The 14,895-nt window shown below is 34.0% G+C and overlaps 1 protein-coding gene across 3 annotated transcripts; it reads right to left on the bottom strand.

Annotated features, from left to right (window-relative positions):
• Positions 1 to 356: 356 nt before the first annotated feature.
• LOC106708860 (THO complex subunit 2) lies at positions 357 to 14,385 on the bottom strand. 3 transcript variants are annotated; one of them, XM_045677864.1, is made up of 31 exons: positions 14,343 to 14,385; positions 13,998 to 14,259; positions 13,345 to 13,510; positions 12,857 to 13,098; positions 12,649 to 12,782; positions 12,323 to 12,579; positions 12,099 to 12,248; positions 11,497 to 11,666; positions 10,903 to 11,068; positions 10,654 to 10,823; positions 10,370 to 10,568; positions 9,819 to 10,069; positions 9,512 to 9,629; positions 9,272 to 9,404; positions 8,771 to 8,934; positions 8,208 to 8,464; positions 7,921 to 8,080; positions 6,974 to 7,222; positions 6,386 to 6,606; positions 6,041 to 6,209; positions 5,453 to 5,566; positions 5,176 to 5,290; positions 4,883 to 4,967; positions 4,705 to 4,774; positions 4,488 to 4,557; positions 4,138 to 4,178; positions 2,181 to 2,279; positions 1,844 to 1,901; positions 1,117 to 1,187; positions 982 to 1,031; positions 357 to 395 (listed from the first exon to the last, which is right to left on the bottom strand). In XM_045677864.1, exons 2-31 carry the CDS (start codon positions 14,063 to 14,065, stop codon positions 362 to 364), a joined length of 4,251 nt encoding a protein of 1,416 aa, XP_045533820.1. In that variant the 5' UTR covers positions 14,066 to 14,259; positions 14,343 to 14,385; the 3' UTR covers positions 357 to 361. The 3 variants fall into 3 exon arrangements, with proteins under 3 accessions (XP_045533820.1, XP_045533819.1, XP_045533821.1); XM_045677863.1 differs by having other exon boundaries at positions 13,998 to 14,357; XM_045677865.1 differs by having other exon boundaries at positions 357 to 392; positions 13,998 to 14,357.
• Positions 14,386 to 14,895: the final 510 nt, after the last annotated feature.

The raw sequence follows: 14,895 nt of genomic DNA, 5'->3' as shown, positions 1-14,895 counted from the left end.
AATTTCCTAATTATATGTAAATCAACCTGCGTAGTTGACCAAGGCGTTTATTTCGAAATTTCGGATAGGCTCAAGCCCCTAGGATGAGCTGAACGAAGTGATGTCACCATCGACCGAATATCATCATTGAAACAAGGTGACATTACTTCCATGTATTGTCTTAAAATTGTACGAGTTGTTGAAAAATATTAACATACTCTATATAAAATTATTTAATCTTATCTTAGTTCAAAAAGGTTTAAATAAACACACAACGTTTAGACACCAAATTTATTTCTTACGAATAGTCATATTCAGGATGCTCGCATAAACATGCGATTGTTATTGTAACTTCAATCTTCATTGTTTCTTTGCTAGTTTTCTATCTTCTTATCTTCGATTCATTTGTTCGCCTGGTATTTTTTATTAAGGAAGTATATTAATCGATTAATGAATATATCAAACGGAAACCTACTGCTGACATATTTAAATAAAAGAGAACGAGATGATTTTATTGGAACGAAGTTCCTTATCGCGCGTTGTGAAAGGGGGCTAGACGGAAAAAATTCTTACGAAAAGTTGTCACGACACTTTTTGCTATAGTAAGTATGTTAACGACGAATGAGCGCTACTTCACCATGGCAACGACGTGACAATATATAACGAAAATTCATGGATATAAAATGTACTTCTTGTGAAGACTTAAGTTTTTTATTCATAGAATAAACATTGGTTCCTTCACTAATTAATAGAAAGGAACTTCGTTCCATCCGGGTGTCCCTTGACACCTCGTCAAGTTTTTTTTAATTTCTAATTCGGTCATAAACTGGCGAAGTGTAATCTGGACTGACAAAATATAGGTCAAGCTTTCACTAAAGTATTCTAAAGCATGAGTTAACGGAGAAGAAGCCTTGACTAGAATATAAGGCATAAATAAATGTGTGAAAATGAAAGATACTACTCGTATATTACACTAATAATAAAAGTTATTTAAAAGGATATTGTTTGTCTCTCGGTTCTTCGTGGGAACGGTCTCGAAAAGGCGATTTATCCTGAAAAAGTTTCAATAAATAACAAAGCTTTTTAATTACAAATAAAGTCTACAAGTTGACAACTATAGAAATATATGCTTCTTACCCTTTTATGATACTTTTCATAATGGTGATCCTCCTGCGAACCGTTTTGATGGTTGCCCATTTTCACCACAGCTGTACGATCAACAACAATAATGAAATAATAATTAATTTGATCAATATAAAAATACTAATATTTGGTCATATTTTGTGGCCTTAACCACAAGGTTAAGCACAACTGCAATTGGCAATATTTAAGGTTAATAATTATATATTTTATATTGTACAAGCAAAATAAAGGAGGTCGCTCATTGAACCGGCAACAACGTGGCACCTAGGAATGAACCATTCACGGTCGCATTGAAAGAAATGAAATCATTTATTACCACACATAGGTCACATTATGTACATTGACGTCGTTGTCAACTCGATAACTGATTAATTTATATCTAACTTGACCAATAGAAGCCGCGGCGGGTTTGTAGAATGGCTCATGATTGAAAAATAAAATAAAAAGTAAATTATATTTTGATGTATGATAAATATTTTACAGCAGCTCGGCGCACCCTATAACAATTTCGTTTTTTATCAGACAAAACTTTTCGTTGTAAATTTTGCAAGAAAAAAAAACAACATAATAAGTAGTGGTAAAATACAAATACCACATTTCCTCGAAAGGAGAAATTGATAACTTTAAAACGTTATGCTTTTTTCATATCGTATTTAGAATACAAAATGTTTATTGGAAGTCCATTGTCTATGTTTAAAATAAATATGCAAATATTTCAAACCTTTTTGTTCGTCCCGACGCCTCTTTTGTTCTAAAATCGCAGTCTCTTCTGCTCTATCCTAAACACAAAATAATGTAATTTACGCATGAAAATATGATAAAATATGTAGTGTTTAAGAATTCGAACAACATGTTTGTGAGAAACTTTGGAACTTATGCTAAGCAAATATGTACAATTAACTTGCAATCTTACTAATAAATAATAAACATTAAAAATTATCTATGTTTTGATCCAATAAAACATATATAACTCTACTACTTGTACAACCGACAATAATAATAGTGGAAAAAAATCGTCCTTAGTTAGTTATTATATTTAATATTTAAAAAATGCTTACCCTCTTGCGGCTCATCTTACGCTCTTTACGTTCATCTCCTCTTATTTTAGACTTTCTCTTTTCCTTTTCTGGTGAACGTTCCTCGATATCTTTGCTACCCTGCTCATGCAGAAATATTACATTATTTCTTGAAAATGGGACTAAATAACATGTCATCAATGCAACTACAAAATCTTTCCCGATAGCATGACATTTTTTGTGATACAAAATTCACATTTACCAAGTCAAAGATTTTCGGTTTACTAACTTTTCATTAGATATTTATAAAAAAAATGTCATGCTTCACGATAATTTTAAAATTCAATAAAATAGTTAAAAGACACAATGTGTTAAGAACATGTTCTCAGAAGACTGGTGCTTGTCTTCAGTACAGCTTCATCTTGTGCTTCATTTCGTTCATTCAATATTGTTAAAGTGTGTATTAAGCTTTTCTTCAAGTGTTGGTCCAAGCTTTTCTTCAAGTGTTGATCCAAGCTCTTCTTCAAGTGTTGATCCGAACTCTTCTTCAATTGTTGACCCAAACTCTTCTTCAAGTGTTTATCCGAACTCTTCTTCAATTGTTGACCCAAACTCTTCTTCAAGTGTTGATCCGAACTCTTCTTCAATTGTTGACCCAAACTCTTCTTCAAGTGTTTATCCGAACTCTTCTTCAATTGTTGACCCAAACTCTTCTTCAAGTGTTGATCCGAACTCTTCTTCAATTGTTGACCCAAACTCTTCTTCAAGTGTTTATCCGAACTCTTCTTCAAGTGTTGACCCAAACTCTTCTTCAAGTGTTGATCAATGTTCTCATTGTTTAAGTGTTGATCCATATTCCTTTGTTCTGGTCTTCATGACAGTAGAAGAAATGGAAATTGATTTACTTGCTTCAGCGTTATTTTCATCGTTACTTTTTTCGTTATAACTTAAGTCTTTATATGTGAGAACATTGTCTTAAACCATTGTCCCTTTTAACTCATTGTTACAAAAAAAAAACTTTCCAACCTTACCGATTTGCGACTTGACGGACTGGGCTGATTAGACGTACGACACACATTTTGATTTTTTTAAATGATTTTAAGTCCTAATGAATATAATTTTAATTTCTTCAATGATTCATGATGAGAAAGATCTTCATTTATTCTTCTGAAATGATGTTGACAAAATCGTTCCCTTTCTTCTTTAGTATTTCTTCTTTATATCTATAGTTCCAAATTATTCTTCATTTATTTTCTATTTAATATTCTTCTGTTCTGTAATATTATCGTAAAGATGACTCTGATCTTATATAATCATGGAAATGACGTAAAACATTTTAAATGATTTCCTTTGGCTTCTTAATATGTGCATTTAATTATAATTTAATTTAATTTATGCACATTTTGATAAGATGATTTAAACTTCAATGTGATGTACTGTTTGTTAATTTTTAATCATTTGACAAATAAATATATTCATATTGAAAGTTTGGTGGGTAATTGATGTAATATGTATTGGTAATCAAATTGTAATCCTTCTTTATTTTGATGTAGAATTCATTGCCTTCCATTATAAGTAGTCCATATCAGCTTTCTTCTGCAAGATCTAGTTTTTTTGTTGGCCTTGTCTCGGTAAAGAAACTTCTATTTGTGTATCATCTGATTTGATATTAGTATTTTCTGATTTGATAAAAGTAAATAAATCTTCAATCATAAAACGTTATTAATTCTTCTTTTGACATCTCCATTTTCATAATTTATTAGTTGATATATTTTTCATTGATTTTTTTTATTTTATTTTTTATTTGAACACTATTGATTGAAAGTCTTAGTTTTTTTCACTGAACAGTCTATAGTCCACACACATGAAGAACACGAGAGAGCAGATATATTTAGTTAGTTTAGGGTAGCGAGGTCAGATGTGGTCCAGCCCAATCGTCAGTCCGGTGCGAGCGGGATGTGAGCGGGATGCGAGCGAGGTTTATCACAACAATACTCACCTTGCCAGAGCCGCTGCTTTCTACTTTGCGACGCTTCACGTCTGTTGAATACAAATATCATAAAATTAATAAAACTATATGAATCATATGTGTTATGCAGTAAGAAGATCTTTCAGGGGAGAAATTTAATTAAAAAAAAAGGAATATATCATCCACATTCAATATAATTCATTTGGACATAAGCTGGAATCTTACAACATTCGGCAGCCAATTCAGAGCGTAACAAACGTATGTATCTAAATGAAGACATGTCTAAAGGTTCATTTAGACTAGTTAACCTAAGCATTTAGACATATAGACTATGTCTATGTGACTTGGAATGACGTCACAAGTGATAAATGACAACATACCACGATCTATATCGTCAGCTGGATGACGATGGTCATGTGGAGGTGACACGGCTTCCAAATAACGCTCCTCCTAGAAAAAGTTCTTAAATATTAAATCTCTATGACTCTAGGTCTATGTCTAAAGAATGTTTGAAATATCTTTGGTGAAAATTATACATTTTATATTCCATTATTATTATATCCTATAAATTATATAAAAATTAAATCGTACACTTACTCTATGTGATCTGTCTCTGGGTGATCTATCTTTACTTCTTACGTCTTCTTTAGCTCTCTCTTTAAGGGACCTAAAATAAAATCATTAAAGATTGAATGAATTGACAAGTGTGAAACCGAGAAAATTTCTTTTCATTGTTAATTAACTTAAATAAAATTAAATATGATATCAATCTTACGATCTAGACTCGCGTTTAGATTCTTTCTCGCGATCGGACTCCTCTCGCCGTCTGTCACTGTTCCTCGGCTCTCTTTTATCTGAATCTGAAACAATTCATTGAAGTTAATATTTTCTAGTCTTTTAACTATTTTACAGAAATCCTTTATTTCAATACAAGTAATGTAAACCAACTCACATGTACTAAATCAAACCATTCCTCAGATTGATAAATTTTTGTTAAAAGCTATCTCAAATAGTTAAACAATCACTTTTTAAATCTAATTAATAAATTGACTTCTAGAAATATCTCACCGACAGGTTGCGGGGAGGTGCTTGCTTCAGTCTCCGGCTTAACTGGCGCAGCTTCCTCCTTCACAGCGGCGGCGGGCGCTGATGCTGCAGCCAACACCTTTTGCTGATCCCCGATCTATAAACGTTTTTATAGTTACAAACTAAAACATAACCATTGATGTACTATGTTTTATCCAAATCAATATTGATTCGTTGGTCTTTAGAAAGAGACAACATTGTTGTCTCTGTGACACAATATCTTTAAAATTTCGTATTTATTAAGTAATGAATAACTTACTTGATGGAAGTCACACTCTCTCATCATATTGGGCACTTTGTTACGCAGCTGTCCGCTGTATCCCGTAGCCAGTACGTACAGATCTTGACGTTGAGTCTTTTCTTCTTCTTTTACCTGTTTCGAAATATTTTTAAAGATATGCTAACAACTAACTCAAGCTCCTCTAGAGTAAATAAACCAAAAAATATAAAACATGTTACAATGGATTAAATTGCATTCTATTTCTGCAAGAATTTTTACTCCATTGACTCAGGTCGATAATGTTTTCTGCGCATATGGAAGCTTACAATATACATACTATGTGAGTTTGTGTGTTTATAAGTTCCTTTGTAATAACCTACAGTCTAAACAACTGAACGGATTTATTATTATACTAGCTATCGCCCGCGACTCCGTCCGCGCGGAATAAAAAAAACTTAATAAGTTCCAGACTATCTTCTACATCTGTGGAAAATTTCATCATCCATTGATCCGTTCCGAAGATACCTTCAAACAAACATTCATCCATCTAAACATTCGCATTTATAATATTAATAAGAAGTAAAATTCGGATCAAGCAAATAATATATCTATAATAATAATTATTACCTTTTCAACTTTTCTCTCAATGATCTGCGCCAGTTTCCCCAACACAGGAAAGTGCGGCAACACTCGTATGAGGACTATGAGTGCGTTGCGGATCTGTACGTAGTCCCCTGAGTCCAAGCACACCACCATAGCCTTCGTTATCTTGTAGTGCCATTTATGACACACGTGTCTGAAAAAAACATTATTCTTTCCAATCCGATATCTAAACCATAGACAAATTCATAATTACTAAATTATATCAGTAAAAAAACTTCACAAAATAACTCTTTTTTTTAAGATCCTATGTTTAAATCCATTCATTAGACACTTGATACTGGCAAAAGAAATAAAAGGTTAGTATTGCACCTATAGTTCTCGTATCCGACATGATCATTGGCCTCAGTGAACTGGTTGGAGACGCGGTACTTGGTGACGAAGCCGGGATAGTGCGCACACTCGCGATGGAATGCCGTGCGGTCTGCGTGCCACCGCATTGCCGTCGCCAGCACTTGACACAGGAAAGTGCCGTAACGCGCCGCCTCGCCCTCCGTACACGACATCACTGAGTACGCTATGTCACAGAACAGCTGCAAAATAAAACAATCTCTTATATACATCTAAGTTACCTTATTATTACACAAAAAACTAAACAAAATGTAAAATGTTAATAAGAAAAAAAATGATGTCATCAATATCAAGATAAGAGTTGCTTACTGGTGAAATATTAACTTTTAAAGCAAAAATAAAACTGTACCTCAGCTGAAAATTCTCTAGATTTTTACACTGCTAAAACCAATTACATATAAATAAATAAACAAAAAGTAAATAAAGAAAGAAAGAAAAAGAGAAAGAAAGAAAGAAAAAGAGAAAGAAAGAAAGAATGATAGATAGAAAGAAAGAAATAAATAAATAAAAATAAAATACACATATAAAGTTTCTATTGGTAAGTCTCACCCTATCGTAGCAGAGCAGCGTGGAGAAGTTGGGGGTCTTGAGAGCGTGTACAGTGTGCACGAACTGTGCGCAGTAGAGCGCGTCTGCGGCGGTGAAGACGCAGCGCGGGAAGAGACAGAGCTGCATGAGACGCGTCACCGTCTCGTTCTTTGCGGACTTGGCGGCGCGCGCGGGGAACCAGCCCGCGCACTCGCGCTGCAGACGCGCCGACACGCGCCCAGTGTGCTCGCGCTGACGGCGACGCTCCTCCTACACAAACAACAACAACTGACTTAAATAATAGTAGATTTTGGTAGAAAGAAAGAAAGAAACATTTATTGCCACACAAGGCACAAACTTGGTACAACAGTGTGGCAAAAAGCGAAGCAGGGACAGACTAAACTGCCCCTGCGCAGACAACATATGTTGCACGAAGGACCCGGCACGCCCAGTGCAATATCATGACCACACAGAATATATACCTCAAGTGGAAGCAATTCTGCGTACAGACTGATAAGTGTGGAGCTAGAGTACTAATTTTACTCTTTTTCCCTTCCCACCCTTTTACTATAAAGAAGGATAGGAAGTGGATTTAACGGTGAAGGGGACATATTGGAAGAGTAAATGTCCTCGATTTGTTAATTAAAGGTAGGCAACATATCTGTAATTGCGGATGTTTATAAGCAGCGATAGCTTTACTATTTCAGCGAATTCGGGTAGCGGCTTACTCGCTCGCTAATACGAAAAGTTAAAAAGTCATTGCAGTAATCTATATATATAAAAGAAAGTCGTGTTAGTTACACTATTTATAACTCAAGAACGGCTGAATCGATTTGACTGAAAATTGGTGGACAGGTAGCTTAGAACCAGGAAACGGACATAGGATAGTTTTTACCCCGTTTTCTATTTTTTTATTCCGCGCGGACGGAGTCGCGGGTAAAAGCTAGTCTTTAATAAATATAACTAACCTGCAGTTTTTCTATCAATGTCTTAAAGCGCTCCTGCTCCTTCTTGCCCTTGGCTCCTTGAGAGACATCCTTGGCGGCTGTCGCTGCAGCAGATTTTAAACGTTCGATCTCACGGTCGTAACTTTCTTCAGGAACTTTGAGGTCGTACATAGACAGAGACCTAAAAAAATAATTAAACAAATGGAATAAATATAGGACATATGAACAAATAGACATAAAACTACAATAAAAAGTCTTCAAAGTGTTAATATTAAGACTTGTTTAAAGAAGATAAGAAAAAGACATACCAAAACGAGACATAGAACTCTGGCGATATATCTTCCCAAACTCTAGAAGGTAGAAGAGGAGTTATAGATATGATGACTGGTTCTAAAATTTCTTTGGAAGCTGAACAATATCTTTCTATGCTCAGTTCCTGCGACTCCGTTTTACTGTCAGATTCTTTACGCAGTGCTTCTGTCTTTGCGGTTATTTTCTGCGCTAAAACTGGACGGTGCAGGAAAAACGCAACGTCCGCGTCCACGTGATAGTCTTGTAGAAGTTCCTAAGGACCACAAAATATAATATAAAAAACATATTAAATGTGGTATGAGCGTCGGTGGCTTAGGGGTTAAGCACTTGACTTGCAATCCGCTGGTCCTGGGTTCGAATCCTGAGCTGATGAAATATTAAATTTGAGTTGCCACTCACATACTATATTATAAAAATATATGAATTTAAATCGTATAAAACAAATTATTATAACCATTTTTTATAACAAAGTAATACTAACTATCAAAATATACCAAGCCGAAATGACGGTAGGTAGGAAAAAAAAATAATGTAGTAATAATCTGTAATTATCAAATACCTGCAATGGCGGCAGTCGGGCCGCGTACTCGTCTGGCGCGTGCGAGGAGGCGAGGAAGGTGCCGAGCTGCACCAGCGCGTCCTGGCACTGGTCTGCCAGCCGCCCCACCACCTTCAGCTGCGACCCAGCCGGCTCCCCCCCACTCGATACCTCATCCTCGCATTCTGTGCACCAGACATTCAGTACATACCATTCACTGCCATGCATACATTTCATCATTACTTAAGAGAACACTTAATATAGATTTTCCTTACTAAAACTACACAAAGGGACTTTAGTTACGTTCATAAGCCTTATGAAAGAAAATAAAATGAAATAAAAAAATACATATGTAAAATATGAAAATTTTCTGAACACCATATGAAAGAAAAAATGTTCGTTCTAAAATTCAACAAGGCGATGAGCAAAAATTTTCAATGGGTCAGCTAGTGATATAAAAATTCACTAAAAACGGACAAAAATATAAATATTTTAGTTCTTTGATAACAATATATGACAAACCTTTCCATACACAGCAATGACGTTGTTGAGCTGACAGTATGCACAGAGCGATGTCCAAATTGTTGCCTACAACAGCGTCCTTGAGTCGTGCGGACGACCTCCGAGTGTTACGAACTTGTGAGAAGTAACCAGCCTGAAGGAAAGAAACCAAAGCGGACATGTAATTTTAACTTTGTTTAAAATAAAGATGAAATAAAAAAATACGCGAATAAAAATCTTAGTTTTTCATAAATTTCTTACCTCCCCTTTCAAGAGTTCACCTCCTGCCATGGCATCAAGTTGGTCAGGTGTCATCTCTTCTGCGGCTTCAATGCCAGCCATCTTTTGTACAATTTCTTTCAAAATTAATAAGTCCTGACTGTGAACAAAGAAATATAAAACAAGATAATTATATATAGATATTATTACTATCAAACATATAAATTAAGAGCCACAGTTGACATAATAATTGTAATTTGTGACATACTTAATGGAAGACTGAGTCAAGGTATTTTGGTCCCAGAAACCAACAATCAAGAGGGTAATTGTCGAAAAGTGTTAGGCATACCTTTGTTGAGCCTTTAGCCTATTAGCAACAAACTGCAAAAGAGCGGTCAGTTCAATGTTATGTTTCTTGAAGGCGGCTCCAGCAAACGCAGCTAGTGCTTGTAGCCAGGGCGGGTGTGCGGCGCCTCCAATGTTGCCCTTACCCGCACACAGCGCCTCCAGCAAACAATAACCCAACACATCCAACGATAGCGATGTCAAGTACTTCAATGATTCCACTACTGGACCTATCAGATTATCATACGTCTGAATCTGAAAGAATAATATTTTGTAACAAAAGTTAGCTAGTACTTCTCGTAATAAGTAAACTGAAAGATTGTTTAGAATACATTACATTACATGGTAATAGTCAGAATATTTCAGAATTTGAACCGACAACTGGAAGATTGATATTCTGTACCTCTAACCAATAGGCTATTGATGCTTCATTGTAAAAAATACGTTAACAAGCATATATTCAAAAAGAGTAAGTTTACTTAATATTAGAGAATAGAACATTTATCTTCAACAACAAAAATAAGTTTTCTCAACTTGAATAAAAATAATAAATACCTGTAAAAGCATATAATCGAAGAGGAAAGCCGGTGCAGCATGAGACAGTTTGCCGATCAAACGACCCTGTGGTTTTATATTCTCCTTGGACACACGCTTCATAATGTGTTTTATTCTCTGCAGGGAGTTACCTCTAACACGCATCAGTGCTGGTATTTTCTCACCAGACTCGTTTTTCCAACGAGAATATAAACAGTACCTTGAAATTAATGTAATTTCCATAAACATTGATTCATCAGTTTAGTTAACAGATTAAAGTTAACAAATATGTAGTTTGTATGTACCTGCATTGGTACGGATATAGCTTCAATAAAGTGTACACTTCTTCAGCCATACAACAATTTCCTTCCATAAGTGTGAGCGCTGGAAGAATCGCCGTGTCCAGTACTGTAATCGCTTCATAATGCAACGGATCTTCGGTTAACGAACGAGACGTTCTTAATATACGAATTATCTAAAATTAAAAGTATTATGAAACATCCGAATAAGTGAAATATTTGAAATTAATATTTTCCTTAATATTTTTAACATACTTTGTACATTAAAACAGGATCATGGTGTAAAGAAGGCCCTAATATTATTAGAGCTGGAATGACAGTTTCCTTCATATCTTGGAAAGTTTTGCACGCTCTAGGAGCCAGGTTTGACTTCAAAGGAGGAACTGGTATTCCTATAATTTTTGGAGCAACACGGCAATGTCTGTCAACAATAAATTAAATAAGTAGATACACAAGAAACAAAAGTAAAATTCAACATTTTCCGAATTGTTAATATAATGTCAGCTTTAAGAACTAAACTTTCTCTTCCAAACCTTTTTATTACCTACTAGCTGTCGCCCGCGACTCCGTCCGCTCGGATTTAACAAAAAAAAACTTCATAAAAATAGTCTATGTGTCTTCCAAACTATGCTCTACATCTGTGCCTAATTTCATCAAGATCTGTTGAGCCATTACGGAGATACCTTCAAACAAACATCCATCCATGCATCTAAACTTTCGTATTTATAACATAGGTAAGAATTACTTAATTTCCTTTTCTTTTAATAAAGCTTACAATTTACCCAAATCCCTGAAATCTGAAAGAATAAATCTCAATAACATAGTAAAGGTATTATGGCAAGTACATACGTTCTATAAAGTGGCTCTATGAGTGCATGTAACATAGCACATAGAGCTAAAGCAGGACGTGGGGCCATGCTTGTAGTAGGCAGCCGGGCTGACAGTGCGGCAAACTCGCGCCACGCGGTCACCTTCAGCAACGCCTCGCATAACACTAGCTTCTGATTACTCCAGTATTCCTGATAACAAATATTTTTAGTGTGAAAAATTAAAAATTATTATTATTTTAGGTTTGTAAGTAAAAGATGAACGATGGACTAAAATAATATCCAACTGGCTGCCAATCGATCACAAAAGAAGGAAAGGAACACCATATCTACGGTGGTGACAATATAGCCAAAGTAGCTGGACACGGCTGACTACTGACAGGACGACGTGGAGTACTCTGGATGAGGCCTCAACCTCGCTAAACAACCCTTATACCAAACATGAGCAACAATAATATTAACAATACTTAATTAAGATAAGAAAACTAACCAAACTAATAATTACTATTATTTTTTTTTCTTTCTGTCATAATTTTTATTAAAATTTGCATAGTAGAAAAGTATTTGAACTTTGTTAGTAAATCTTTGCCGTTACTTTGCTCTGTTTTGAATATATCTGTTTACCTGAGGATCTGCCTTCTCTTCAATGAAATCGGTAGAACCATTAGCTTGTGGTCCTTTTGTTGAAACAATACTAAGTTTCCGAATATAATCCTGTACTGATTTAATCTCCTTTTCGGCTTCCTTCGCCATTATTGTATCATCAGGACGCAACTACAAATATCAAAAAGGTTAGATACTAAAAGTAATTTATAAATTTCAATTCCAAATTAATATTTTTAACTTACCCAAGGATAAATATCATCTAAAGAGATGACCTCATGTTGCAATAGTAAAGCTATTATAGTCATTAAAGGAGGTGGTTCCTTATAATTTTCTAACACCTCCATGTTTCCAAGTTTAAAACCTAAAACCTCTGATATGACTTGCGGATCAACCATGTAATTTTTAATAAGAGATATAAACAGTTGATCTAGATGAGGTCTAGCCTCAAAAGATTCTAATATTATGTCTAGAACTCTGTTCGGATCCAAATTAAAACAACCTAAAAGAATAAAAGTGTTAATAAAATTATAGACCAAACACAATCATTATTATTATACTAGGTACATACCTATTAAAGATTGTATGATTTCTAGTAGTGTCTTCCATTCTGTATCTTCTGTGATTTCCTGATTTAATTCTACAATTAACTTTGCGTATCCTTCACTTTCTTCTCTAAACAAATTGAACTTACGTTGTTTATAACTAGAACGTGAAATACAAACATTAACTTTAAATGTATAATTTTTCAACTTAAAACAATATTATGAAATACTTACTATAACTTGGTTTTTATTTTAATGAATTTTGTATAAAAGTTTTTATTTTTCAATGTCCCAACATCTTGTAAAGTGTCAATTTCAAGTCGCTCCTTAAGTAATTTGTCAGATATAAAAGATTCTAATTCTCTGACTATATAACAAAAGTTTGTTCTGTCTTCACTCTGCACATCAGTGCAAGTTTCTGCATCAAGTATGCATGTAACATCTAAGATTATTGAGGGTATGTCGGCATGTAATGTCTAGGAAAAAATTAAAAGATTAATATTTACTACAATTAAGAAAACAAATGGTTCTCATATAGATAATTGTAAATGTTTAACAAAATTTTAAAGACCTTTAAATACAGCATGAAAAATAAACTTATTGTTGTTGTTGTTTGTATTCACCAATGTAATACAAAAAAAACAATAAAGATCGTGCAATTTGTGGGATACAATAATTTACAGAGGCACCATCAAGGAAATAATATGTATTAAAATTCTTACAGTAATATCATGAAGTATGGATACAACAGCATCCTTTTTCAAGTTACCACGGAGACCACATAGCAATAAATCATATATGCTTTGTGACAACCCAGACAGCTTTCCTGATTTACTAAACAATGGGGTTTTTCCTTCATCTTTAACATATTGCGTCACTGTTTTAATACTGAAAACAACATTTATTCATTGTCATTGTTGTGAGACACAATAATAATCTGAGTTTTTTTATTGTACTATTTTACTGTTGCTAATTAAGTACTTAAAGTTTTATAAGGATTCATTATCATTGACAGCCAAGACTGTCCGCTGCTGAACATAGGCATCCTTCAACAATTGCCACAATCATTGGTCCTTATTCAGGTAGCCAACTTAGGGAGCTAAGTCATTAGAGCATTGGACATTTTATAAGGAATAGGTGCTCTATTACTATAAGTTGACAATGCAGAACAATAGGAAATATCTATTTTTTTTATGTTTCAACTAGTAAAATAACCATAAAAAAAACTAAAATACAAAGCATTGGTATTCAATGACTATTTTAAATTCTTAAAGATTCGTGGATGTAGTTAAATATTTGCGTACTACGAGTACCCATTCATAAACTATACACACATGTGGTATGGAATAATAGAATTTGTCTTAAAATTACTTACAACAGTTCTTTCCCTGATTTCTCCCATGTCTTGCAATAGTCAGACACAAATTTCTGGTAGGTAGTCATATTCTTAAAAAATGACAATTATATTATTTTCATAACAAGTTTATAATATACACACATACGCCGCAGCCATGGCAGTTCACCATCATTTTAAAATACTTCGTCTGTCATGTCAACGCCATATCAACGCATAAATGCTTGTTACAGATAACTTAGTTAAAGATGTAAGTAACCTCGTTTTGGAATATTCGTATAATCTAAAGTTAGAGAAAGAGGAACGATTAGTCTTAACAATACTAATAAATTATCAAATATAAAATATAATTACAGAATATATTACAGTTTTAATGACTTTTGACAGTACTTTTTCAAAAGAAAGAGGAATATGAGCTATGAGCCAAAGAGTATATAGAAGAGCCATGCTATTTGCATGATATCCAATGCCTTCGAGCTCATTAAGCTCTGAACTCGAATGGACTTGCTATAATCCCTTTTTGTGTGCCTATTTGATTTTGATATTTAGTAAACTAAAGTAGAGATGGGACGTATACGATACTTGTTTGGCCCATCGTTTCCGATAACATTTTCGGTCTTTGATTACAAATACAAATATACTTTATTGTGCACTAACATGGAGTTAAAAAGAAAATTACAATATTTCAGCTATATAAATAAATATAAATAATAAATAAATATGATTATTATTTTTTAACAATACACTTTTATTCATTGTCGATCAAATAAATCTGACTATTTTGGAATTTTTAATATAAAGGAAAAGGCAGTATTTTCTTATATGAAAATACCTTTTTTTAATATTGGTCTAATTGAAATAAACGACAATAAGTGAATTAGTGGCAGTCAGTTGACTTGATATTTGCACGTGACAATTG

This window comes from Papilio machaon, chromosome 5 (genome assembly GCF_912999745.1).
Source record: "Papilio machaon chromosome 5, ilPapMach1.1, whole genome shotgun sequence".
NCBI classification, from domain to species: Eukaryota; Metazoa; Arthropoda; class Insecta; order Lepidoptera; family Papilionidae; genus Papilio; species Papilio machaon.
The sequence above is the reverse complement of the archived record's forward strand: the minus strand, read 5'-3'. Positions and strand labels throughout refer to the sequence as shown.

Coding starts and splice junctions, on each gene's coding strand:
- LOC106708860 (XM_045677864.1), bottom strand. CDS start 14,065: ATGACTACCTACCAGAAATTTGTGTCTGACTATTGCAAGACATGGGAG. Junction 13,511..13,997: donor AAATCAGGGAAAGAACTGTT/GTAAGTAATTTT, acceptor TGTTGTTTTCAG/TATTAAAACAGTGACGCAAT. Junction 10,824..10,902: donor ATCCTGTTTTAATGTACAAA/GTATGTTAAAAA, acceptor TTTTAATTTTAG/ATAATTCGTATATTAAGAAC.